Source organism: Platichthys flesus, chromosome 7 (assembly GCF_949316205.1).
Source record: "Platichthys flesus chromosome 7, fPlaFle2.1, whole genome shotgun sequence".
Lineage (NCBI taxonomy): Eukaryota > Metazoa > Chordata > Actinopteri > Pleuronectiformes > Pleuronectidae > Platichthys > Platichthys flesus.
In genome coordinates, this window is record NC_084951.1 from 23,466,717 (window position 1) to 23,487,978 (window position 21,262).

General features: G+C 41.8%; 3 protein-coding genes across 4 annotated transcripts; 2 read left to right on the forward strand and 1 right to left on the reverse strand.

Moving 5' to 3' along the window:
• The first annotated feature begins 6,600 nt into the window (after window positions 1-6,600).
• Window positions 6,601-12,212, forward strand: gpkow (G patch domain and KOW motifs). Its single transcript, XM_062391811.1, has 11 exons — window positions 6,601-6,799; window positions 7,358-7,548; window positions 8,386-8,531; window positions 9,593-9,699; window positions 9,987-10,194; window positions 10,360-10,492; window positions 10,910-11,075; window positions 11,167-11,287; window positions 11,389-11,458; window positions 11,774-11,859; window positions 11,965-12,212. The coding sequence occupies exons 1-11, from the start codon at window positions 6,615-6,617 to the stop codon at window positions 12,088-12,090; spliced, it is 1,539 nt and encodes a 512-aa protein (XP_062247795.1). The 5' UTR covers window positions 6,601-6,614; the 3' UTR covers window positions 12,091-12,212.
• Window positions 12,213-12,220: 8 nt separating this feature from the next.
• pqbp1 (polyglutamine binding protein 1) lies at window positions 12,221-16,780 on the reverse strand. Of its 2 annotated transcripts, XM_062391812.1 has the most exons (8): window positions 16,646-16,780; window positions 15,061-15,128; window positions 14,849-14,960; window positions 14,306-14,406; window positions 13,576-13,614; window positions 13,271-13,462; window positions 13,119-13,176; window positions 12,221-12,622 (listed from the first exon to the last, which is right to left on the reverse strand). In XM_062391812.1, the coding sequence occupies exons 2-8, from the start codon at window positions 15,125-15,127 to the stop codon at window positions 12,472-12,474; spliced, it is 720 nt and encodes a 239-aa protein (XP_062247796.1). In that variant the 5' UTR covers window position 15,128; window positions 16,646-16,780; the 3' UTR covers window positions 12,221-12,471. The 2 variants fall into 2 exon arrangements, with proteins under 2 accessions (XP_062247796.1, XP_062247797.1); XM_062391813.1 differs by lacking the exon at window positions 13,576-13,614.
• Window positions 16,732-20,995, forward strand: timm17b (translocase of inner mitochondrial membrane 17 homolog B (yeast)). Its single transcript, XM_062391814.1, has 6 exons — window positions 16,732-16,789; window positions 17,585-17,684; window positions 17,768-17,831; window positions 18,164-18,292; window positions 18,387-18,497; window positions 19,481-20,995. The coding sequence occupies exons 1-6, from the start codon at window positions 16,764-16,766 to the stop codon at window positions 19,540-19,542; spliced, it is 492 nt and encodes a 163-aa protein (XP_062247798.1). The 5' UTR covers window positions 16,732-16,763; the 3' UTR covers window positions 19,543-20,995.
• Window positions 20,996-21,262: the final 267 nt, after the last annotated feature.

The window sequence follows — 21,262 nt, forward strand, 5'->3', positions numbered from 1 at the left end:
CAAGCTAAACAATTCAAAGTCAAATCGAAGCAACGAATCAAGGACGAGAGGGACTAGCACTTGACATTGGGCTGGAGAGCGTCTGGAAAGACCTTCAGGAAAAAAAAGGTGTAAGCAAAACACATCAATTAGGACGAGTGAATAATTGAATTGCTCTGAGGAAAGTGGCTCGGGAGAGGCAAAGAAAAGAACAACTTGACCTGACAGGTTTACGCAGCGGGCTGAAGAGTGCAGCGACCATATCTCCATTCGAAACAGACAATTAATACGAATTTCATCGACAAAACAAGTGTTCGCCTGGGACTGTGAACGTGCTGGCAGCTTTTAACGCCTCGTCCTCCCGTATCAATAACGTGATGGAGAGCAGTGGGTGTCAGCCGGCGTGATTCTCCCCATGTTCCTGATGTCTATCGAGGTGCCGGCCCTCATCCCCATCAAAGCCGTCTCTCAGTCGGAGGATCACTCCCTGACATAATCGGCTTTGACTACGGCGGAGTTAGTCGAACTTCTGCAAAGACCAGAAACTTTTAACACAATCAGCTTTTGCCGTGAGATCTAATCTAACTGTGATACTCCCCGCTCTGATTGTGTGCTGGTAAATGATCGTGCCACTGAGCAGCATCTCTGCAGCAGAGTTGTTCTGCGTCATAAAAGCTTCTGTTGGTTTGAATCGGCGGAGCCACGTTCGCTCTGTGGATCTGTTTCCGCTCTAAATGAGGCCCGACAATAATGAAATTAGCCCATTCAAGCTCAGCCAGAATGCTCGATGAATTTATGCAAAGTTTATTCTGTATTTTTATGCATCGTGCTCAGTTACTGCACATCATACTGCTGGGTGCACAGAGGCAGCACATTTGATCAACTTCAAGAGAGAAATCATCAATAACCAGAGGCTGAATTAAAGAGCTGAAACTGTTCCAAATACTTTCTGCTTCAAATTCCTCAAACGTGAGGTCGTGCTCCTGACTTATCATCCCTGTGAACTTAATCTTTATTAATAATCATTGTCAATTAATCAGCTGAGTAATTTTCTGATTATCAATAAACGTTACATTTGTAAAATATGTCAAATAAAATAATAATATCAGACTGTGACATTTCACATGTGTCAACCTGGAGTCTGCAGCTGTTTTTCATTAATGGCTGACTTGTTTTTCTGCTGATTGATTAATCGATTAATTAACTAACTTTCAGTGCTCAATTGAATATCTGGAGGTGGTGGCCAGATGATCCAGATGTGTCAGCTCATAGAACGTGAGCTGTGTTTCACTTTATTTTATCTTTTACTAAACTACGGTTATTAAATGCTTATAAAAAACAGTAAGACATACTGTAATGGTTTTGTTTTAAGTATCACACTGAGCTGCAATTAAATATTATTTTAATTATCACTGAATATGATCATTGTATGAATTATCTGCACATATATTATGCCCAAATATGTTAAATTGAATGTAAGAAAAAGAACCAACAAATTCCCGCCCAATTACATAATGAACCTTGGACTTGGCCTAAGCTGCTCCGCTAGTTTCAAAGGTGATGACAACAAACCCTGAGGCTGAACTCATCACCTCCAACACTGAGCTCACCTCTTCACTAGAACCTGCAGTGAAGCACTTTGCTCCTAATCTCGCTGCATCTTCCCATGGGTGGAGCTGGAGTTTAGCCAAGTAAGTCATCTTAAATAACCAGTGACTTCTCCGTCTTGTCTGATGTCTGTGTCCTGACCTCTCCCCCCCCCCCCCCCCCCCCCCCTGCATGGTTACACCAAAACCGTGAGAGCGACAGGGGGGGGGGGGCAAAGCTTCCTGATGCTCACTCACTTTCAAATCTAGGGCACGGGAGTCATCATCACAAAACAGACAAACAGCGGCAGATTTAAAAAAAAAATGAAAGATTAAGTGCTCGTGGTTTTGAAAAAAAAAAGAAGCATAAACAAGCACAGGAACATTTCCCTCCCTTAGAAACTCAATAACAGAAAAAATCAATACATGAAAAAGCTGCTAAGAATATATATGGAATGAAAAGCACATTCGCATTCTCGGCACGGCATCAGTAAATCCAAAATCTATTCCATTGTGTGATTTCATAGAAGCGGCTCATGTTGTGACTGCATGCGGACGGACTTAATGTAAGATTACATCGGTGTTGGGCATTGGAGTGACACACACACACACACACACACACACACCTGAGAGGATAACACTGGCTCAGTGACGTCCCCCACTCAAAAGGTCAAGGCAGGGGGCGTGTTGTGTTGTGTACACTGAGCTCCTGTGCGTACTGCCACTGTGACAACAGGTCCTCTGACTCAATCTGCCACTCTGCGTTACACCCCCCGCTGCGATCAGAGAGGAGCATCAGGAGGAGGGCGCAGTTTAATTAAACAAAGAAGATCAGCTCCTCAACAATGGCGGCGGGTACAGGACAGAGAAATGAGAAAAAGCATGGGGAGAAATTAGGGAAATTAAAAGTGGATGAGACAGAAAGTGGAGGGAGGGGGGAAAAAAGTGGGATCAGCACAGAGGAGGCTGCAGTGACCTAATGAAAGAACGGTGGAAATCATAATAACAAAATGAATTATTCATAAGGGGAGGGGAGGTTCAATTCACTATAATGAACATTTTTGTGAGGTCAACGTTTAGTAACCTAAGCAGGCCTTCAGGTCTGTGTGCGAGTGTGTGTTTGTGTGTGTGTGTCTGTGTGTGTGAGAGAGATACTGCTGATTCAGTAGGGCTGGGTGAAGGTGACCCTCCGCTGCTCCTACTGCCTGTCTCACCACCTGATATCGATCCCAGTTGTCCCGCTCAGATCTGACTCAAGGATACATGGATTCATTGCCTTCTTGACATTTCAAATATGGCGCTGTGTAAATTATATCTCTCCACACACTGTCATTGATTGGCTATTGATTTGCCACCTGGGCCCCGAGTCTAACCACTTAACAGCGGCTTATCCCGTCCAAATTAAATCTCAGTGTAGAAAAACTGGGCAGGGGCGTGAGGGTCCCGGCAGGTGCATGACACGGCGTTTGTTGTTGTGGAAATTTTATGTCAGACTCCACGTGAACTGTTGAGAACTAAGAATAGAGCCGGCTACAACTGCAGAATCCAAATGCAGGGGCTGGGAGCAAAGGTTCGGAGCACAGATGGGAGAGTGTTCCTGCATAGCCCTGCCCTGTCAAGGGTAAACACACATCACAGGGCCCACACACACACATGCACACTTGGTTTCCACCACACCTTAACACAGCAGCATGAATATGCATGATGCTGAAGGACACAGGAGGTACATAATTAGACAATCAGCAGATCCCGGCTGACGTGAGTTACTACGACAGAGCAGAAATGCACCTCACTTCCTCCTGCTGTCTTGTTAGCCGTGACAGCCGAGTCGTGTTAGTTGCCTCGACATGCGTTTCCACTTACTGGTTGTTCAAACTTGGACTGAGAACTGGAATCGCTAGAAGGACGAACACAGAATGAAAATAAAAGTGTGAGGAGCAGAGCAGCACGAGAACAGGTGTGGACAGTCCAACGCCACACGTCTCTTCTTCTCCTCCAGCGAATGAACGACCCATAATAACAGTGTAACCTTGACTGCACCACAAACCCAAAGACACGCACAGCGTTGTGTCAGGGTCGCACATCCATCACTTCCAAACAAGCTGCCTGTATCAAGCAGGGACACACCCATAAACAAACAGCAACAACACACACACTCACACACAGAGCCCCTTGGGCACACGTGCACGGTCCTGCACACATGCATGCACACACACTTGACTGTGGACTGCACAGAGTACATTCTGCAAGTCAGTGGGTTTCTTCTGGCTAAATGGGCACAGGTGCAGCGAACACAGTTTTCAGATTACACTCCTCGAGGCAATTTACAGAGCAGCAGATTGGTAGAGTGACGGAAAAAAGAAAATCACAGATTTACTAAAGGGTGTGAGGAAACTTTTCACACACACACAAGCACACACCGAACACACACAGACACACACTAACACACACACACACCTGCGGTTGAAGAAGGTAAACTAATAATGACACTTATCCCCAAGATCTGCCAGCATCATCACAAAATTCTTCACACACTGTGGGACTGGTTTACATGCACACACTCTCTCTCTCTCCCCCTCACTCTCTTACAAACACACACACACACACACACACACACACACACACACACACACATACTTGGGTTACACAAAACAGAATCTCAAATTTCTCATATTTGGAGAGGATACTGACCTGCCTTGTCGCTGACACACACACATTCTCTTCAAGCAGTTCAGCCTTTCAAAGAGGATCCGTTTGAACGCGTCTATATACATTGACCCGACTGAGGTGACAATAATAAATAAGCCTGTAGTTAAATGATCACGAGTTGTGTGAATGTGCAAAAAGGAATTGAATTAGACGGTGCCACGGTGTCCCAAAGAAAAGTCAGGGAGGATGCGCACGGCTGACGGGATATTTGGACTCTCAGTGATGCTCTGAGAGCTGTGGTTATCTTGTAGAGAGGTAGAGAGAGAGGGAGAGAGAGAGGAGAGGAGAGAGAGGGGGAACACACACACACACTCACACAAACACACACACACACAAATCTGACAGCGCGTATGAATGTAGCAGCTGCTGCACTGCTGTGGGCAATGCAACACAAACAGAGGAGGAGGATGGATCCGGGTCACAAGTGAATGATCGGGAGGAACTTGTGCAGAAAGAAAAGACAAAAGTCCTGCACTTTGATTCTGACCATGAAGAAAATGTCTCACCGTCATGCTCTCTCTCTCTTTCCTCTCTCTCTCTCTCTCCTCGTCAGATCCGACTAGTCCTCGTGCAGCAGACGGAGCAGGTTAATTACTGGCAGATGCATGATGTGGTGGCTCCATCATAGCAGCGGGTATAAAGAGAGAGAACCGTCGGAGTCGCTGCTGCGCTCCGGGGCGGAGGTGTCACTGAACTGCAGCCGCGGTGCTTCCAGGGCGCAGAGCCGCGGATCAGATTAAAGGCTCCGATCTGTCCAGCAGTAGGAAGGACACCAACAAAACTAAGTGCGGTTATATAGGTTAATGTCGCTCCACGTAAAACATGCACTTAAGCGCCCAGGGAACAATGATTACAGAGCAGAGAGGCGGTTTAACCTGAGAAGTTCAGAGGAGGCGGAGGGGAGGGAATAGAAAGAGTTCGAAGTATCCGCCCCTCTCCACCTGCAGCAGCACTTCTCCATCAGGAGGCAGCATCACGTTCAAACTGTCTCCTCCACACTTCATATCCACAGATCCTCTTCCAACGAGGTCACAGAGGCAGATATTGATGTCATGATGTTTCCAGTTTGGTTTAGATCAAACTTTTATGGGGGAAATGGGCCCTACTGGTTGAAAACGTGTTCCAGCTCCACCTGTTCACATGTCTGTGGTGGATCTGAGGAAACACACCCACAATATGGAAAACACAACATTAAAAAAACACTTCATAAAACAAAGAACTGCTCCACACAAGTGTTTTTACACAAAATTCAACATTTGTTAATTTTGTTTTCCTGTAATGTGTTTTTCTAATTGTTGTTGTGTTATCTGCAAATGTGATTAAGCAATGGCCCCAAGGGACTTTGTAGATACCAGTGAGGACACATCAATGATATCAATGATTATAATAACAATGATAGTAATAATAATAATGACAGAAGAGGGAGAAAGGACTTCTGGTAGTTGTGGTTTTCTTTCCCTGCTTTTGATTCACTCCCTGGGTCGCGAATGACTACAACTCCCGTCATGGGTCAGGAATTAAAGCTACAATGACCTGATAGCAGAGTGTGGATTGGAGATATTTAATAAACATAATTTTATTCTAATGAACAGTGAAGAGGCCAAACGGGTTTAATATACGATTATATGGTTACGGAAATATTAATAAACTGTTTATAAATATTTACACATCAATGGAAATTATATGCATGTTGATGATTATGATCTGTAAACTAACACGTTTGAATTTCCTTGTCCTATTAGGTATTCTACGGTTATTGACTTATTACAGCTTTTATCAATATGATATTGATTGGTATTGTTGAATTATATTCCATTTAAAAACACTGAAAGTTGTTAAATGTTATTTTCAGGCATTTTGCGTAATTTCATTTGACGACTCTTTTATGAATATTTTTCACAAATGGGTTTTCGAAAATGTTATTATTAATAATAATTATTATTATTAATATCCCTCATTATCAAAAACACATCAGTAGAAATACTTTTAGAAGAGCAGACGAATGAAATTGTGCAAGATTCCTGGAAATAAAATAATAAAAAAGTTAAATTGAATATAATCCCCAATACGTTTTATACAATTATTACAAATCTATAATATTAGCTTTACAATCGAATTACTATGAATAGGAAATTAAAAACATTTTAGCGCACAGATTACTATTAACGACATGCATATAAACATTTTATAAAATAAAAATTATCTTAATCAAACGTTTCTAATCCACAGGTTTTCTGACGCATGACGGGAGTTGTAGTCATTCGCGATCCCTCGAGGGAAAGAAAACGTCAACTCCCAGAATGCCTTTCTCTGCGTCCCGTTGTCGCTTACCAAACAAACATGGCGTCGCACTGGGAAGACACAAGCGCCGCTGCCCCTGAGGAGCAGGGGGAGAAGAAAACCGCCTCGGTGTCGTTTGGTTTCACCAAAACATTCAATAAATTTAAAGTTCCCGCCGCTGACGCGTTGAGCAGCAAGGAGGACAAAGATTTCCTCACCGTCATCGATAAAAACGAACTTCACAGGTAGGCTTCGTATGCTAATGCTAACTGATGTTTAGCTAACTAGCGTTTCCTCTGATTTCCCTGTCGACATGAGTAAGAGTTGATTATATGAATAACAGTTAGTGTTGTCATTTAATATACGTACGTGCGACATTCAACTTATGTAAATATATTGTTTGTGAAGCGGAGTGGATGCTGGTTAAGTTCATTCATATGTTTATGTGAATTTAGAAAAAGAGAATTACAGTGTCAAGAGTTAAGTTATTAAGATTTATGTTTGCAAAAGTGATTTACCTATTTATACATTTGAATCTTGACATTAGCATCGTAAGAAGAGAAGTAGTGCTGTGTTGAATCTGTCTCTGTGGTTCTTTTTAAATGTACTGTAGTCTGAGGCCTTTCTGGCGTCCTATTGGTTAGTTCAGTCATGTGACAGTGACATGCAGGAAGTGTGTGTTGTCGCTGTGGAAAAAAGTAAAGTGCTGCTCAGAAAGTGTTTCGTCTCCATCCTGTTGCTCCTTCACATTAAGAGTGGCCCTCACCCTACACTAGCTGGCTAACATGTTGCTGTCGTTGCAGTTCAAAACCAACAGAGAAGACCAAGGAGCTCATCATCCCTCTGATCCAGAAGAACCGCTGGCACAGGCCGGACCGAGCGGGACAGAGCGAGGAGAGTGGAGTCAAAACAGAGGAGAGCGGAGTCAAAACACAGGAGACGGCCGGGGAGAAAGACTCTGTGGAGTCTCTGGCTGTCAAAGAACTCATAGAGGGTATGCTGACGTTACAAATGTGTTAATTATTGGAGAAAATGGAGAAAATGCATCGTCGGCAACCAATCAATCGAATTTAATTTTTAGATTTACTTAATTGATCCCAAGGGAAATTTAGCCATCCTGTATCACACAAAAAAGTCGAGGGGTAGAATGGCTTGGGTAGAAAGGCTTGGTGACATCGTGTTGCCCTAACTGTTCAAATATAATGATTTTGGGTACTTGAAGTGATCTAAAGGAAGAGTGGGTGAAGCTTGCTGGGTCAAGATCAGAACAATTCTTAAATGGCTACAAATAGTGTTTTTACCAAGAACTGATATAGTAGAGTGCCCTCACTTTTGTGTGTCACATCCTCTGAAATATGTACTTTGAAGGCAGGTAGAAAAGGTCAACACTTGAAGATATGTTTGCCCCTAATCTCTTGAGTAGTTTACCTTTTCACATCAGAACCGCACACACCCTAGAAACATTTAAATCGTAGCTTAAGACCCACGGCTTCTCGCTAGCGTTTTAATCGAGTTAAGTTTAAGATCCTTGATTTTAAGTGGTTTACGATCTTTACCTTTGTTTTGCATTTTCCATTTATTCTGTTATTCTACTTTGTATCGACTTATTTCTGTTTAATGCCTGTTTAGCACTTTCGTCAACGATGGTTGTTTTATAGATGCGATATAAATTATGACTCTAAATGACTTAAAGATCAGTGGGATATGTTATCATGCCCAAATGGTTTTATACAATAACGCATGTAAATCGTGGTTTGATGTTTTAGTTGTGTACTTAGTTTTCCTAGTAGCTCTCTTAACAATGCTCCCTCATACCTCTTTGAATTTGTAGATTCACGGAGGCAGCTTGAAAAGTGGGAGAATGGCCCCCAGACACAAACTGACCCGAATCTCAGCATCCCCTTGTTGATGCTAAACAAAGTGCCCGAGGGCTTTGAGGACAGAGACCACGTAGAGGGGGAACTGCGGCCTGAATCCGTAAGTACCAAACACACAGGCAGGTATTTTCTCCGGTCTTCAGTCGAGTTGGTTCTCGTTCAGTCGTTGGGTCAGTAAAGATTCTTGTGTTCTGCAGTGTTGAGAGTTTTTAGAGACATTTGAAGGGGAATCAGAGGATTGTTTGTCTCAATTGGAAAAGAAAAAATATATACATATACAAACGCAAGATCACATTGATTCATTAGATCAGATAGAGGAAGTGAATTAACTGGCCAATTAATTATCGTTAGGGGTTTTTGTTTTTTAAGTTAGAACTTTTATTTTGTTGTAATAAGGTCGTCATGAAATACCATGTTATCATGTAAGTGCACTTACCTAGACACCAGGGACATGCATATTGGTTGTATTTAGTAATCTTTCTTCTGCCTTGCTCATATGCGGTGGTAATAGTTATTTGAGCAGAGGGGCCAAGGCACTTATAAGATGTCTGGTAGATGGCTACTTTGAGTCAGATATTGAAATTTGATTGAGTGAAGTACGACTGAGAACAACAAGGCCCTGTGTGCATTTACACTCCTGTGCATATGTGAGGGTACAGAGGACTTCTTCAGTACAGTAAGGCCTTGGTGGAAGTCAGGGGTCAGCCATCTCCCCAGAGACATGCAGGCAACCAATCATACTTCTTTCTGGTCCCTCTCATCAGAGGCCTCTCACGCCTCGTCACTGTCAGCCCATGTCTGCCCTCACTCACTGTAGATGTGCCTGTCAGAAGATGAGAGTCAGGGGAAACCTCCTCACTCTGGCCCCCGGCTCATTTTAATGCAGTCTAGCCTGCGACAGTGGCCTCTCAGCTTCCCCCAGAGGGGAAGCCGTCAGCAGAGAGAGATGCGCAGAGCCACTGCTCTGATGAGGATTGCAGCCTGGTCACTTTGATCAGCCTGATCCGAGTCTGACAGCCTGAAGCCAAAAGGCTGAGTCAGACCAGCATCACAAACTGCTTCTGTGCCACAGACAGTTTTGTGTTTCTTAACTCGGATATTACATAAGTGTAATTACAAGTGTACAATTGAATATCTTATGTTAATGTTTTTGTTCGTCAGTCAACAGAGGCAGACTATGAGAGCATTCCTGTTGCAGCTTATGGAATCGCCATGCTGAAGGGGATGGGATGGAAAAAAGAGGAAGGCATTGGCCGCACCTTCAAGCAGTAAGTCACAAACTGACCCCCTGCTTTGTCACCACCTCTCTTTATCCAACATAACCATCAATGAGCACCACTGTGGAATTACCACACTTTACCTTAAGCTTCTCAAATATGAGGATTTGCTACTTCTCACCTATTTATATAATTTTGGTTCACTGGACTTTTCATGTTTCACCATCTTAATCTCAGCCTCTAAAGTAAAGCTGTTTCCATCTTTAACCTCTTCCACATCCTACACATGAGCTGGACCCGTTTATTGTTTGAATGCTGATGTTTCCATTCTGCTACAGGGATGTGAAGCCAATCGAAAGCAAGCTGCGGCCGAGAGGTTTGGGTCTTGGTGCAGACCGTACACAGATACAGGATCTGGAGCCCACCAGACACAAGCGACCCCCCAAGCCAGGCGAGGAGCGGGAGAAGGAGGAGGAACAACTAAAGATGGTTACCGGGGGCTGTGTGCTGGTGGTGTCAGGGGCACATAAGGAACTGTATGGGAAGGTACGATGAATCTAAAACGTCTGTTGCCTCTCAACAGTCATCCCCAGAAACAGAAGAAATATCTTTCTTCTCGGATACAGAAGAAATATCTTTCTTCTGTTTCAGGCTTATTTCTTTATATGGTTTTCTCTGACTTCTTTCATAACTATTTTCCATGTGCTGCAGATTGAAGGCGTCGATCCAGAAAACGCTCGAGTTGTGGTGAAGTTGGCTATCGGTGGCAAAACTGCGACAATCAGCCAGCACGCTCTTAAAGTGATTGAGCGTAAGGAATACGACAAATACAGCAAGGACCTGAGTGAGTAACTTTGAACAAATTAAACAGTTTTCTCACACTTACAGAAAAACAGAAATGAAGAAAAAGGGATTTGCTCTTCTCCAAGTAAACATGAATGTTTGCTAGATATGTAATTGTCCTTTGTTCTATGTTAGTAAATTTTTTATTTTTAAGTTTGGGACTGTTCTTCAAACAAAGCTTCTTCAATATATCAGCCTCTGAGCTTTGGGAATCTGTGATGCTAATTTTATTTCTATTTATAGAACAAACACTTAACTGAGAAAATAAGTGGCAGATTAATCTTTAATGAAATGATTGACTGTGTTAAACAGGGTATCCTCAAGGGGCACTGCTTGATTGTCTTCCCACACCAAGAATAACAAGTTTGCACATTTTTACTTAATGTCATACTGGTAACACTGTTTATCCTCTGACCAGGTCGCCTGGGTAAGGCTCACAAGGAGAAGGAGAAGGAGAAGGAGAAGGAGAGGGAGCGAGAGAGGCGAGAGGAGAAAGACAAGCGAAGTAGTGGAGACGATGTAAAACACAAGTCTGCAGAGAAAGATGACAGGAAGAGGAAACACAGGGAATCAAGTCCAGACAGGTACATTTCCACTTAATTTTTTGAATTTCAAAATCTTGGTCAATGTTTTCCCGGAGTAAACTAACTGTACATTTGTTTTTCCTCTCTCCAGAGAGAAGCCATCGTTTAAAGAACCGAGGCGGCCTCCTGCTCCCCGCTCCTGGCTCCAGAGAGACTTGAAAGTTCGCTTTATAGACAAAGCTTTCAAGGGCGGCAAGTACTACAACTCAAAGGTACTAGAGGGCTGACAAATTATTGACCAGTCACAGAAAATCCCAGTTTGAACCATTATAAATGTTGTGTTTCTGTTTTAACACGTGTTGTTTTCTTCCAGATGTGTGTGGAGGACGTCGTGACACCTACCACCTGTGTGTGTCGAACTGAAGAGGGGAGACTGCTAGACGGTGAGTCATTAGTTCCATCTCAGCCTCTCTCTGTGTTAGTTCCAGTTTTCCATCTCTCCGCTGACTTTATATCAGCTAATTAGAATTGTACAGAACTGTGAAGTGCAAATTGTGTTAATTTTCACAATACATCTGGCAAACTAAGGTGTTACAGTGACAACAGTGGCTTTTTTTATTTGCTTTGTCATTGAGAGATAAATTACAATATCCTTACCTCTCTAAAAAAGAATCATTAGAGAGCTTTAGAAATGTTGTTTGGTGCCCAGGACCTTATCAATTCTGAAGTGAATCACATTCTGTCTCTTCATCCAACAGATGTGAAGCAGGCGATGCTGGAGACCATTGTCCCAAAAAGGGACGATGAGGCTATAATGGTCGTACTGGGTGAACACAGGGGTCAGGTGAGTCATGGATCTTCTGGATCATCTTTCCTGTAGCGTACTGGTTTAATAATGTGAATGTGATTTAATATTTTCTTATGGGTGTGTTTACGTTTGTCTGTCCAGGTGGGACATATCCTCCAACGGGAAAAGAACAAGTGCAGAGCGATAGTTCAGCTCGATCGAAACGAGCAGGTGTTCACACTGGACTATGATTCCATGTGTCATTATGTAGGAGCAACCGACCAATGATCCACTGACCTTGATTCAATATCATCATTTCTTTTTCGTCTCCCTAAATGTGGACTTTTGGAATATTCAGAGAAATGTCAAAACTTTTAATGCAATGTTGTAATAAAACAAATTCAAAAGCAGCAATGAGTCATTTTCACAGTCATCTTTAGATTTATTAGCAAATGATGCCCAGTAGTTGTTCTAATAACAAGAGGGGGGCAATCTTCAGGTGATATAAAAACATATTTACAGCTGCTCGACAAAAGTATAAATGCCCCCAGTTTGACCCGTTAAACTTATTTCACAATGGAAAGAAATCTTAATGAAAAGCTGTCAGTCATTAATGTAAAGATGGGAGCAAAGCAAAGAAGAGCTGCGTCCTCGTCCTGGGACAGAAGCTCATTCCTTGGGTATTTTATTGGCTGCGTTAGCCCGAAGCACGGCTCCGGGACTCGGGTACGGCCGCTGCTGGAACAGGGGCCCTGCCGCCGTGGTGTCTGCACCCGTCTTTGCTTCGTTACGCTTGGGCAGCCCGGTGGACCACGACCCCCTGTGGAGAGGAACGCTTGTTGTAATAAACAGTTGGACTTGTTATGTTATGATGCGTTTTTAAGGGTCACGCCACCAATAAAGGGTTTAATGGACGTGATTAGTTTGACTCCGATGGTGGGAACGATGCTTTCTGTGTCTCTGGGGGAGCTTAGTCAAGTTTGTGAAAAAACCCTGATGTCAGTGATTTGATTTGGAGATATGTGCTTATGTATAGCCAAAAGCCTGCAGTAAAAATAAGGAGTGTTGATGTTTATTTTATCAAATGAAAACATGAGTTATGTTTATCTATGGGAAATGTAGGAGCCTCTGGTTTTCCAAGCTGAATCCATATGACTGTTACACCTGCTCAAACCTCTGTCCTCTGAATGAAGCTTAAGTTGTAACTTTACATTTGATGATTAAAAACAACAAAACAGAAACAAAGTATGTTTGAGATTATTGCACCCCACGTTGGGGTGACCTTTTCATGATCGTAAATACTGAAGTGTAAATACCTCGGAGCATCAGAATAAGCACTTGGATCCATGGGGTCCATCTCGTCTTCTTTTCTACCTGAAAGTCAAAGATACTGTGTGTAACCTCCATTCATAGAAAACAACATTGGTTTGAAAATCTTTGTGTAGTATATACCAGATGTAAACATTACCTCTTTTGTTCTTGCTGTACGGTGCGGCGTCCTCCCTCCTCGGCTTCCTTCTGTCTCTGTCCCTCGCCTCGTCCCTCTCGCGCTCTCGCTCTCTCTCTCGCTCTCTCTCCCGCTCTCGCTCTCTATCCAGCTTCTCGAACTGCCTCTCGATGGTTTTTTCTTCTGCTCCTCCTCCTCCTCCTCCTCCATCAACTAGACAAAGACAAAAACAAATTAATAAAAGCCGGCTGTCGCAAAATAAACTATTGCCAAAGTTTGGCAGAAAACAAACTGCATTCTGAGATAACTTGCAAAAATGATCATACCTGCAATGATTTCTGATGTCTCAGGTGACAGGACATCAACTAGGATCATTAATCAGATCAACTTATAGATCAATAAACAGTTTTAGAGTTGGGTATACATTCCTATGGAAGCCCAACATTCATGGTAAATGACCCTTTGACATTTAACGGGACCCTGAAGAGGCTATGAGGCTGTGCCAATATAAATCTGCTGGACTCCACATAACCTATAGAACATTTAAACAGACCTGAAATACTTTAAAGCGGCTCCTCCCCTCACCCAAGCAAAGAGTAAATACACACTGCCTTGTACTTGCTCCTACGTGAATGAATTACTGCCCTTGACCTGTCCAACCACATCAATTTACATGGTGCCAAAATGAATTTGTGAGTGTGCGGACAAGTCTCCAGAGTCATCACATCTCAGTTGAGTCAGTCCTGTGGCACAGAGAAGACTCAACAGTGTGCTTCAGATCCATCCCCTGATTCACATGCACCAGCCCCCCCCTAGGTTTCCTGTGTTTAACCAATAACAACCAGCTTACTCTGTGTCAATATTGACAGACAAAATATCGGTAAAGCTGACATGATCATATTTGTATAGTGAAGGTGAGTCAAAATCCCTCCCGACACCACCCCTCACTTTAACCACATCTGGAAGATAAACTTCCTGCTGCAGCTGGATAAACTCGAAGGAGCCGTCCTCACCTACGTCATCTTAGCAGAGTGCAGAGGCTTTATAATGTCATACCTCTTATCTTCTTGGCAGCCTTCGATACCACTGCAGATGGGTCATTTGGGGACAGCCAGGCCACCAAATCTGTCTCCACATTCCAGTAATAAGGAAGACCACTGTAGGTTTGAAGGATAAATAAAAACAACACATGAGTTTGCAGCCAGAAAGTCACTTATCACCTGATTCGTGTTAATAAGTTGGAAAGTGATTGATTTAATTAATTTGAAGGTTAAAATAAACGTGTCACGTGTAATAATAGTATAATCATGAAATCTTATTTACAACAATACTAGACTATAAAATCAATTTGGCTGCAGAGTGGCAAAGCTAACATAACCATGAAATAGCTCAAAATGTTTTAAACGTCTGCTAATGTAAATGTTGTTTTATCAAATTTCCTTTCACATAAACTGTAACAGGTTGATGTTTCTGCATAATACAATTATTCTGCTGTGTTTAACCCCATAATAATTTCTTTTAACCACAAAGGAAAAATGTTAGCTTTGTAAATGTATAGACTGACAGTAAAAACAAATTGTAGAAATGGAGTTTACATACCAAGCTGTGTCAAACACTTTGTACCAGTTCGGAGGAAGATTCTCTACTCTGCCCGCTTCGTAATCTACGTTGTTGTCATCGTAATCTTCAGCAATAATCTCCTCATCTACCTCTGGTGGAATAAGAGAATAAAAGTTATTATAAGACACAAAAAATGTATGACGCATATGAAAGAAATGTATGAAGGGCGAGAGCAGAGGATCTCCTGGTACCTTGATCCGACTGTCTCACAATCCCTCTCTTGGCCAAGCGGGCCAGCAGTGCCGCAGGTAGAGGCATCCTGAAACACAGAGGGGGATTAGATCATAATGCAACAGGCACTGGGAGAAGTTATCTACTGGCTTTATTATTTATATATATATATATTTGTTAGTTACTTGTTATATATATATATATATACAGTTAGTATAGGAGCAAAATAAGGAAAGCAAAAATGATATTGGACTGACCTAACTTAATTTTCAGCTGATGGTACCCGATATTAATTATACAGCCAAATACGATATGCTTGTATCTCCAGCTGGCTTTTGATTCATTTATAATACATGATTGATTGTGACTTTTACCTCCACCCACAATGTAGCAATATGTTTTCATCAGTATTTATTTGTTAGTTACTTGTTAGTTATGTACAAGTAAATTTGGTGCGGATCCAGATCAGAATTTCACTTTCTTTACCATGGTGGGATGTTTTTCCACAGTTTGTGGATTTCCCAAGATATCAAGTGATGGATGTTGATTAAAAAACCTCAGGCATGTTTAGGGGAATGATGAGTTTGTGCAGTTTGGTGCAGATCCAAATACAATTTCAGATCAAGTGAATTTAAATGTGGTTTAATAAGAACACTGCTGGGCCTTGGCGCAGGTCCTGGTTTGTCATATGACAGTAAATTGATATCATACAGATTTATTCAGACAAAATTAGTAAACTGAAGACACTTCTGTGGTCTCAGGTTTTTACATTAACAGTTTTCTAACACATCTTTTAGCCTGTTGGTCGAACTAAACACTGTCTCGACTGGACTTTTAATTACGCTCAACTGCAAATTGTGGTATTGAAGCGATTCTTTGCATTTTTCCAAAACATAAAACATGTTATGCAGAGTCTGAAGCTCCTCTCACCAGGCTCAGAGACAGTTTCATCCCCCAGGCCATAAGACTTTTAAACTCCTCTCCGTGACATATCTGCACTTGTTTTTATTTTCTCCTCAGCTGTTTATATATATTTAGATATATATACATTATTATTTAATTTTGATAATCTCTTTTACACTATTTCTATCTTATTTTATTGTATTGGTTGTAATTACTTGAGCATTGTTAGAAGAGAGCCTGAGACTCAAGCATTTCACTGCCAGCGACTGCTTAATGTTATTGTTGTGCATTTGACAATACAAAATCTTGAATCTTAAATCTCTTGAATCTCTGGGTTCGTAGCAGGAGGTTTTTGACCTGCACTTCGCTGTGGACCAGAAGCTTCTTTCAGCCTCCTGACCTCCTTTGTGTCTCTGTGTCTCCTGGTGAAACGTGTCCCTGAATGTTTGGTCTTGTAATCATCGTCAATTCTATCTGCTCGAGTTTTGAGTTGAAACAACTATGTATTTCAAACAATAAAAAGGTGGATCTGTGAGACATGTGAGGATTGATTGAACCAAACCGCATCAGGCTCGGAGACTCGCTGCTCACAGCTGAACAAATAAACCCGCAAACACACCCGTGTGTCCGGCAGTAAACACACAAACAACAAACCCACAGTTTTTATGTGTTAATAATGATTTAAAAGCGTTTTCTCTTTACCTGGTTCAGGAGAATAAGACCCAACGAGTGGACGACGCGACTTTCAACCACAACAGCAGGTCCGGGCGGCGCGCTGAGATGACGTCACGCAGCTATCTTGACGACGACAACAAACAACATGGAGGAATATGCCCGCGAGCCCTGGTGAGATTAACACCTCTCGTTTCCCGACTTGTTCAGAAAAACTGAGACTCGGACTGTGTGTGTGTTTTTGATAACCTTCACTGGAGTCAGTGGGAGTAGAGTTAGCCTGTTAGCATGTTAGCTTAGTGCAGCAGTGTGTGTCCACAGAGGAACAACTGTCAGATCCAACACTATTTAAAATAAATATAGTGACAGTCTGGTAAACAGAATTAAAATGCACCAAACATTCTACTTTACATGTTAGTTATATTGCTATGGGACTATTATAGCAGTTTTAATAGCCAATGTGTGTGGAGAGCTGTGAACGTGTAGCTTGTTGTGTAGTTTACTGTGTGTTAAAAATCTGTCAATGTGTAGTGTGATGATATGTGAAAGTTGATAGTTATTGTGGAAGTGTAGAGAAGTTTATAAACGTGTACAGAGACTTTCACATGTCTAAAGATATTTATAATTGTCTGCACAAACATGTAAATATGTACTGAGATTTGAAAATGTGTACATATGCGTGTGGATCCATATACCAATGTGTTACTGTGTAAACAGAGCTATAAAAGTCAATTTGATTTGACAATCTAAATCATTGTGTTAGCACAACCTGAACTGAACTGTAAATACACCAATTTTTTCTGCAATTATCGGGATTCGATTTTTTGCAGACATTGCTCATCATTGAATGTTGTATGGTTACATTTACACATTACACATTACAATACACATTCCACATGACAGAGCTGAGGTGTTTATGCTTTTCCTGCTTATATCTACATCCTATCTCCTCCTGATGTCTGCCTATAGTCCGTGGAGGATAGTGGACGACTGCGGAGGGGCCTTCACCATGGGTGCAATCGGTGGAGGGGTGTTCCAGTCAATCAAGGGCTTTCGTAACGCCCCTGCAGTGAGTTCAGAACATTGTGGGTTTGCTCTGTGAATCAAACCAGGTTTGGAAAGGCAGAACTGAACAGTGCTCTAATGTTTCAGGGTGTCGCACACCGACTGAGAGGGAGCGCCAACGCAGTGAGAGTAAGAGCTCCACAGATTGGAGGTGAGGACCTGGTTTGTTGTAGCAGCGCTGATTAAATGTTAACTTTACATTAAAACCTAAAACAGCAGCTTCAGCAAGTATTCAGAACCCTTCACTATTTATTCACTTAAGTGTACTGTACATTTCATTTAACACGATAACATTGCTATTTTATACACCCAATAAATTGATATGACAAAAAGTCAAAGGTTTTCAGACATTTCCTGTGGCTGCCCCAAATTCATGGTCAGGGTCAGCTTGGTGTTGGTCTGATTTTACCCATTTACACAATGAAGTGTGCATAAATGAGGCAGTCTAAATACTCGCAGGTTTCTTTTGTGGTGGTTCTACAGGGAGCTTTGCTGTGTGGGGGGGTCTCTTCTCCACAATTGACTGCGGTCTGGTTCGCGTCAGAGGGAAAGAAGACCCGTGGAACTCCATAACAAGTGGAGCGCTGACTGGAGCTATCCTGGCAGCGCGCAGTAAGAACAAGCCACCAACAACAACACAACCTCAGTTGTGTCAATGAGTGAATCAGATTGATTGACTGAGAACGTTTTGTGTTCTTGTTTCCAGGTGGGCCCTTGGCCATGATGGGCTCTGCCATGATGGGAGGGATTTTGCTGGCTCTCATTGAGGGTTTTGGGATCCTCCTCACCAGATACACAGCGCAGCAGTTTCAGAATCGTAAGTGAAGCTGCAGAAGTATGGCCACAGTTAGCTAACAATGTTTAATTTAATTTCTCATTTATTATACATTAATAATATCATAAATCTGCAAATGTTTTGTGAGGAACAAACAATTGCAGGGTTTACCAGGTCCATGAATTACAAGTGATTTCTGAACAATCAAATACATCAGCTCAACATTGGCATTAAATCCATCCGAGGTTATCATAAGATCTCATTGTGATGCGCTGTCAGTGTCAGTTTCTACTCGCAACTAAACACACCGAATGAAAAGGTTAAACATTTTCTCTGAGACTTTTCTGTGAAATTATGGAAATCAATAACTGGAGAATTTTGTAACAGTTTGAGAAAAGGTTAGCACATCAAAAGATTAATTCAGCAGGAGACACTGACATGGCAGGTGTGGAGAAACTTCATATATCATGGAAGATGTCGTATCTTTCCAGCAGTAGAGTCTTGTTGAAGTCGGTGTTCGCAGAGAGGAGACGCGGACCCAGTACTTACAAGTATAATGTTTATTACACAAGAGTATTACAGGTCAGGACGAGTTTGTAGAAAACTCGGAGATAACACACAAGCCGAATAGTGAAAATCTGACTTGACTCTGCAAGGTAAGGCGTTTTATAGGGGAGTTGTTTACCACAAACCTAGAGATTTAATGACGTCACACAACCGGGCCTTCTGCCTAAATTAGGGAACGTGTCGTACCTTAAGATTTAAGGACCCGCTGAAAACCATCTCTTCTCTCATTATTCCATTGGCAGTTCAAGGCACTTTAAGATATTAACATGTCATTATGATCTATACCTATGCTAGAGAAACTCATTAGCTGAATATTAACATACCATTTACGGTTTGTTACTCTGCTATGGATATATATTAGCTAAGGGAATATACTACAAAGACAATGGGCCACCATAAAAACCTGAGCCTGACATAACTGACTTGTTTGTGTTTTCCTCTTTCTCCTTCTCCTGCAGCTGTTCCCTTTGCAGACGACCCGAATCAGATGCCTCCAGAAGATGCAGCACAAGTGAAATGAGAGCCGCTGTGGACACAAGGAGTCCCACCACAGAGCAGCAGGGACACCGAGGTACTACAGCAGGTGTCAGGTGGAGATACTGGTCACTACAGTGGTTTCAAGTAGTTGCACTTCAGGTTTTATACCTCAGGAACAAAGTACTGTGAGTTTTAGTTTTATGTGAGTGTTAATGTGAGCGAGGATCCTTCTGACAAACCTCCTGTTTGCACCTGCAGCATCTCATGCAACGTTTTTATGCATCAGTGGTTGTTGTCACTTAGCTGTGACCTCTTTGAGTTTAATGTGCAATTCTGAAATGTATATATTTACCCAGTTATAACATATGTTGAACAAGAATCCAAAGATTTTAGAACTGTTTTCATAGATGTATTCAACTTTAAAGTTATTGTTTAAATGGCTGTTACGTACAGAAGTAGTTTTGTGTGTGAGTAGTAAAATCAACATATTTATTCAGTGAGGTTTTACCATTGAGAATTGTATTCAAGTACTATGTTAGTATTACATTAAACCCCATTAAGGGGGTGGAGGATGGTGTTTGGCACTGAAACTTTTCAAAAGGGATATTGAAGAAGCAGATCCTGTGAACATGTGATGTTCATTAACAAATAATACGACAACAAAAGGTATAAATGAACTCTGAGAATTCCAACTAAACTAAAGCATTCTAATAAAAAATTATTATTCTATTGAATGGCATTTACCAACTTAGCCACATCTGCCCCGGTAAGTAGAGGGTGAGCTAAGCAGAGAGATAACTAAATAAAACCACAATCAACATTATGAACACACATTTATGTTGGGATTCTGGGTTAGTGCTCAGTCAAAACAATGAAAAATCACAGCAACATCACCAACACATCTAAATGAAACTCCACCACATGATTGCATCAATCAGCTTATTTAGGAAAACTGCAAATAATGATCAATTGACCAAAGAGAAACATTTGAATAGAGGAAGATTGGGCCTCATGAAAAGTTGAGTTTGTTCTCACATGTTTTCTGTGAGTCTATGTCAAAGTTTGAATTATATATCAACGGAGACAATCAATGCAAACAGTGTTTTTAAAAAAAAAACTCATTCCTGTTTTTGTTTGCGCTCCCCCTCCACCAGCAGCTTCTTAACTTCGAGCAAATATTATCTTCACATGCAGGAATGGAGTCTGTTCAAGTCATGTCTATGAAAACTGCTGAGTTGTTAGAAAACAAGGTCCTGGCTCAGTTCACTTTGTTTTTTTTCAAGCACCCGTCTTCTCTTGGAATCGCTGCTTTATCCATTCTCCCCCCAGTCTCTCTGCTCTCTTTAAGCGGCAGCATCTGCCACGGCAGGGAGACGGGGCAGCACAACCCAGTTTCTCACTGTCAAACTATGTATAGAGAGAATTTCTATTTTGTGTATCGTGTTAATTTATTTATCGTGCAGAAGTTGATACTAACAATAAAGTCATCAAATATTCTTGAAGGTTTTGATTTGTTGTTTTCTTTATTTGTCACGGTCCTGGGTTTTGAAAGGTTAAAGTTGAGGTGAGTGATAATACCAGGGAGACATTTTGCACATTATCTACTGTTCATGCACTCGGGCTCAATCTCAGCTGTGGGTATTTGCTGTGGAAGTGCGCCCCCTGGTTTCCTCTCCTGGTAGTGCACCCTGCTGCTTCTGGCAGAAATCCTTGAAAGTGTTTTCTCTAACTCAATCAATCATTTCCATCCTTTTCATGAACTT

What these genes read in the sequence shown, in the direction of transcription:
- gpkow (XM_062391811.1), top strand. Translation starts at nt 6,615, where the DNA reads ATGGCGTCGCACTGGGAAGACACAAGCGCCGCTGCCCCTGAGGAGCAG. An exon ending in ATAAGGAACTGTATGGGAAG is followed by an intron (nt 10,195 to 10,359) that starts GTACGATGAATC and finishes CATGTGCTGCAG; the next exon opens with ATTGAAGGCGTCGATCCAGA. An exon ending in CAAATACAGCAAGGACCTGA is followed by an intron (nt 10,493 to 10,909) that starts GTGAGTAACTTT and finishes TCCTCTGACCAG; the next exon opens with GTCGCCTGGGTAAGGCTCAC.
- pqbp1 (XM_062391812.1), bottom strand. Translation starts at nt 15,127, where the DNA reads ATGCCTCTACCTGCGGCACTGCTGGCCCGCTTGGCCAAGAGAGGGATT. An exon ending in TGTGAGACAGTCGGATCAAG is followed by an intron (nt 14,961 to 15,060) that starts GTACCAGGAGAT and finishes TTATTCCACCAG; the next exon opens with AGGTAGATGAGGAGATTATT. An exon ending in GCTTATTCTGATGCTCCGAG is followed by an intron (nt 12,623 to 13,118) that starts GTATTTACACTT and finishes TCCTCTCCACAG; the next exon opens with GGGGTCGTGGTCCACCGGGC.
- timm17b (XM_062391814.1), top strand. Translation starts at nt 16,764, where the DNA reads ATGGAGGAATATGCCCGCGAGCCCTG. An exon ending in AAGAGCTCCACAGATTGGAG is followed by an intron (nt 17,832 to 18,163) that starts GTGAGGACCTGG and finishes GTGGTTCTACAG; the next exon opens with GGAGCTTTGCTGTGTGGGGG. An exon ending in AGCGCAGCAGTTTCAGAATC is followed by an intron (nt 18,498 to 19,480) that starts GTAAGTGAAGCT and finishes CTTCTCCTGCAG; the next exon opens with CTGTTCCCTTTGCAGACGAC.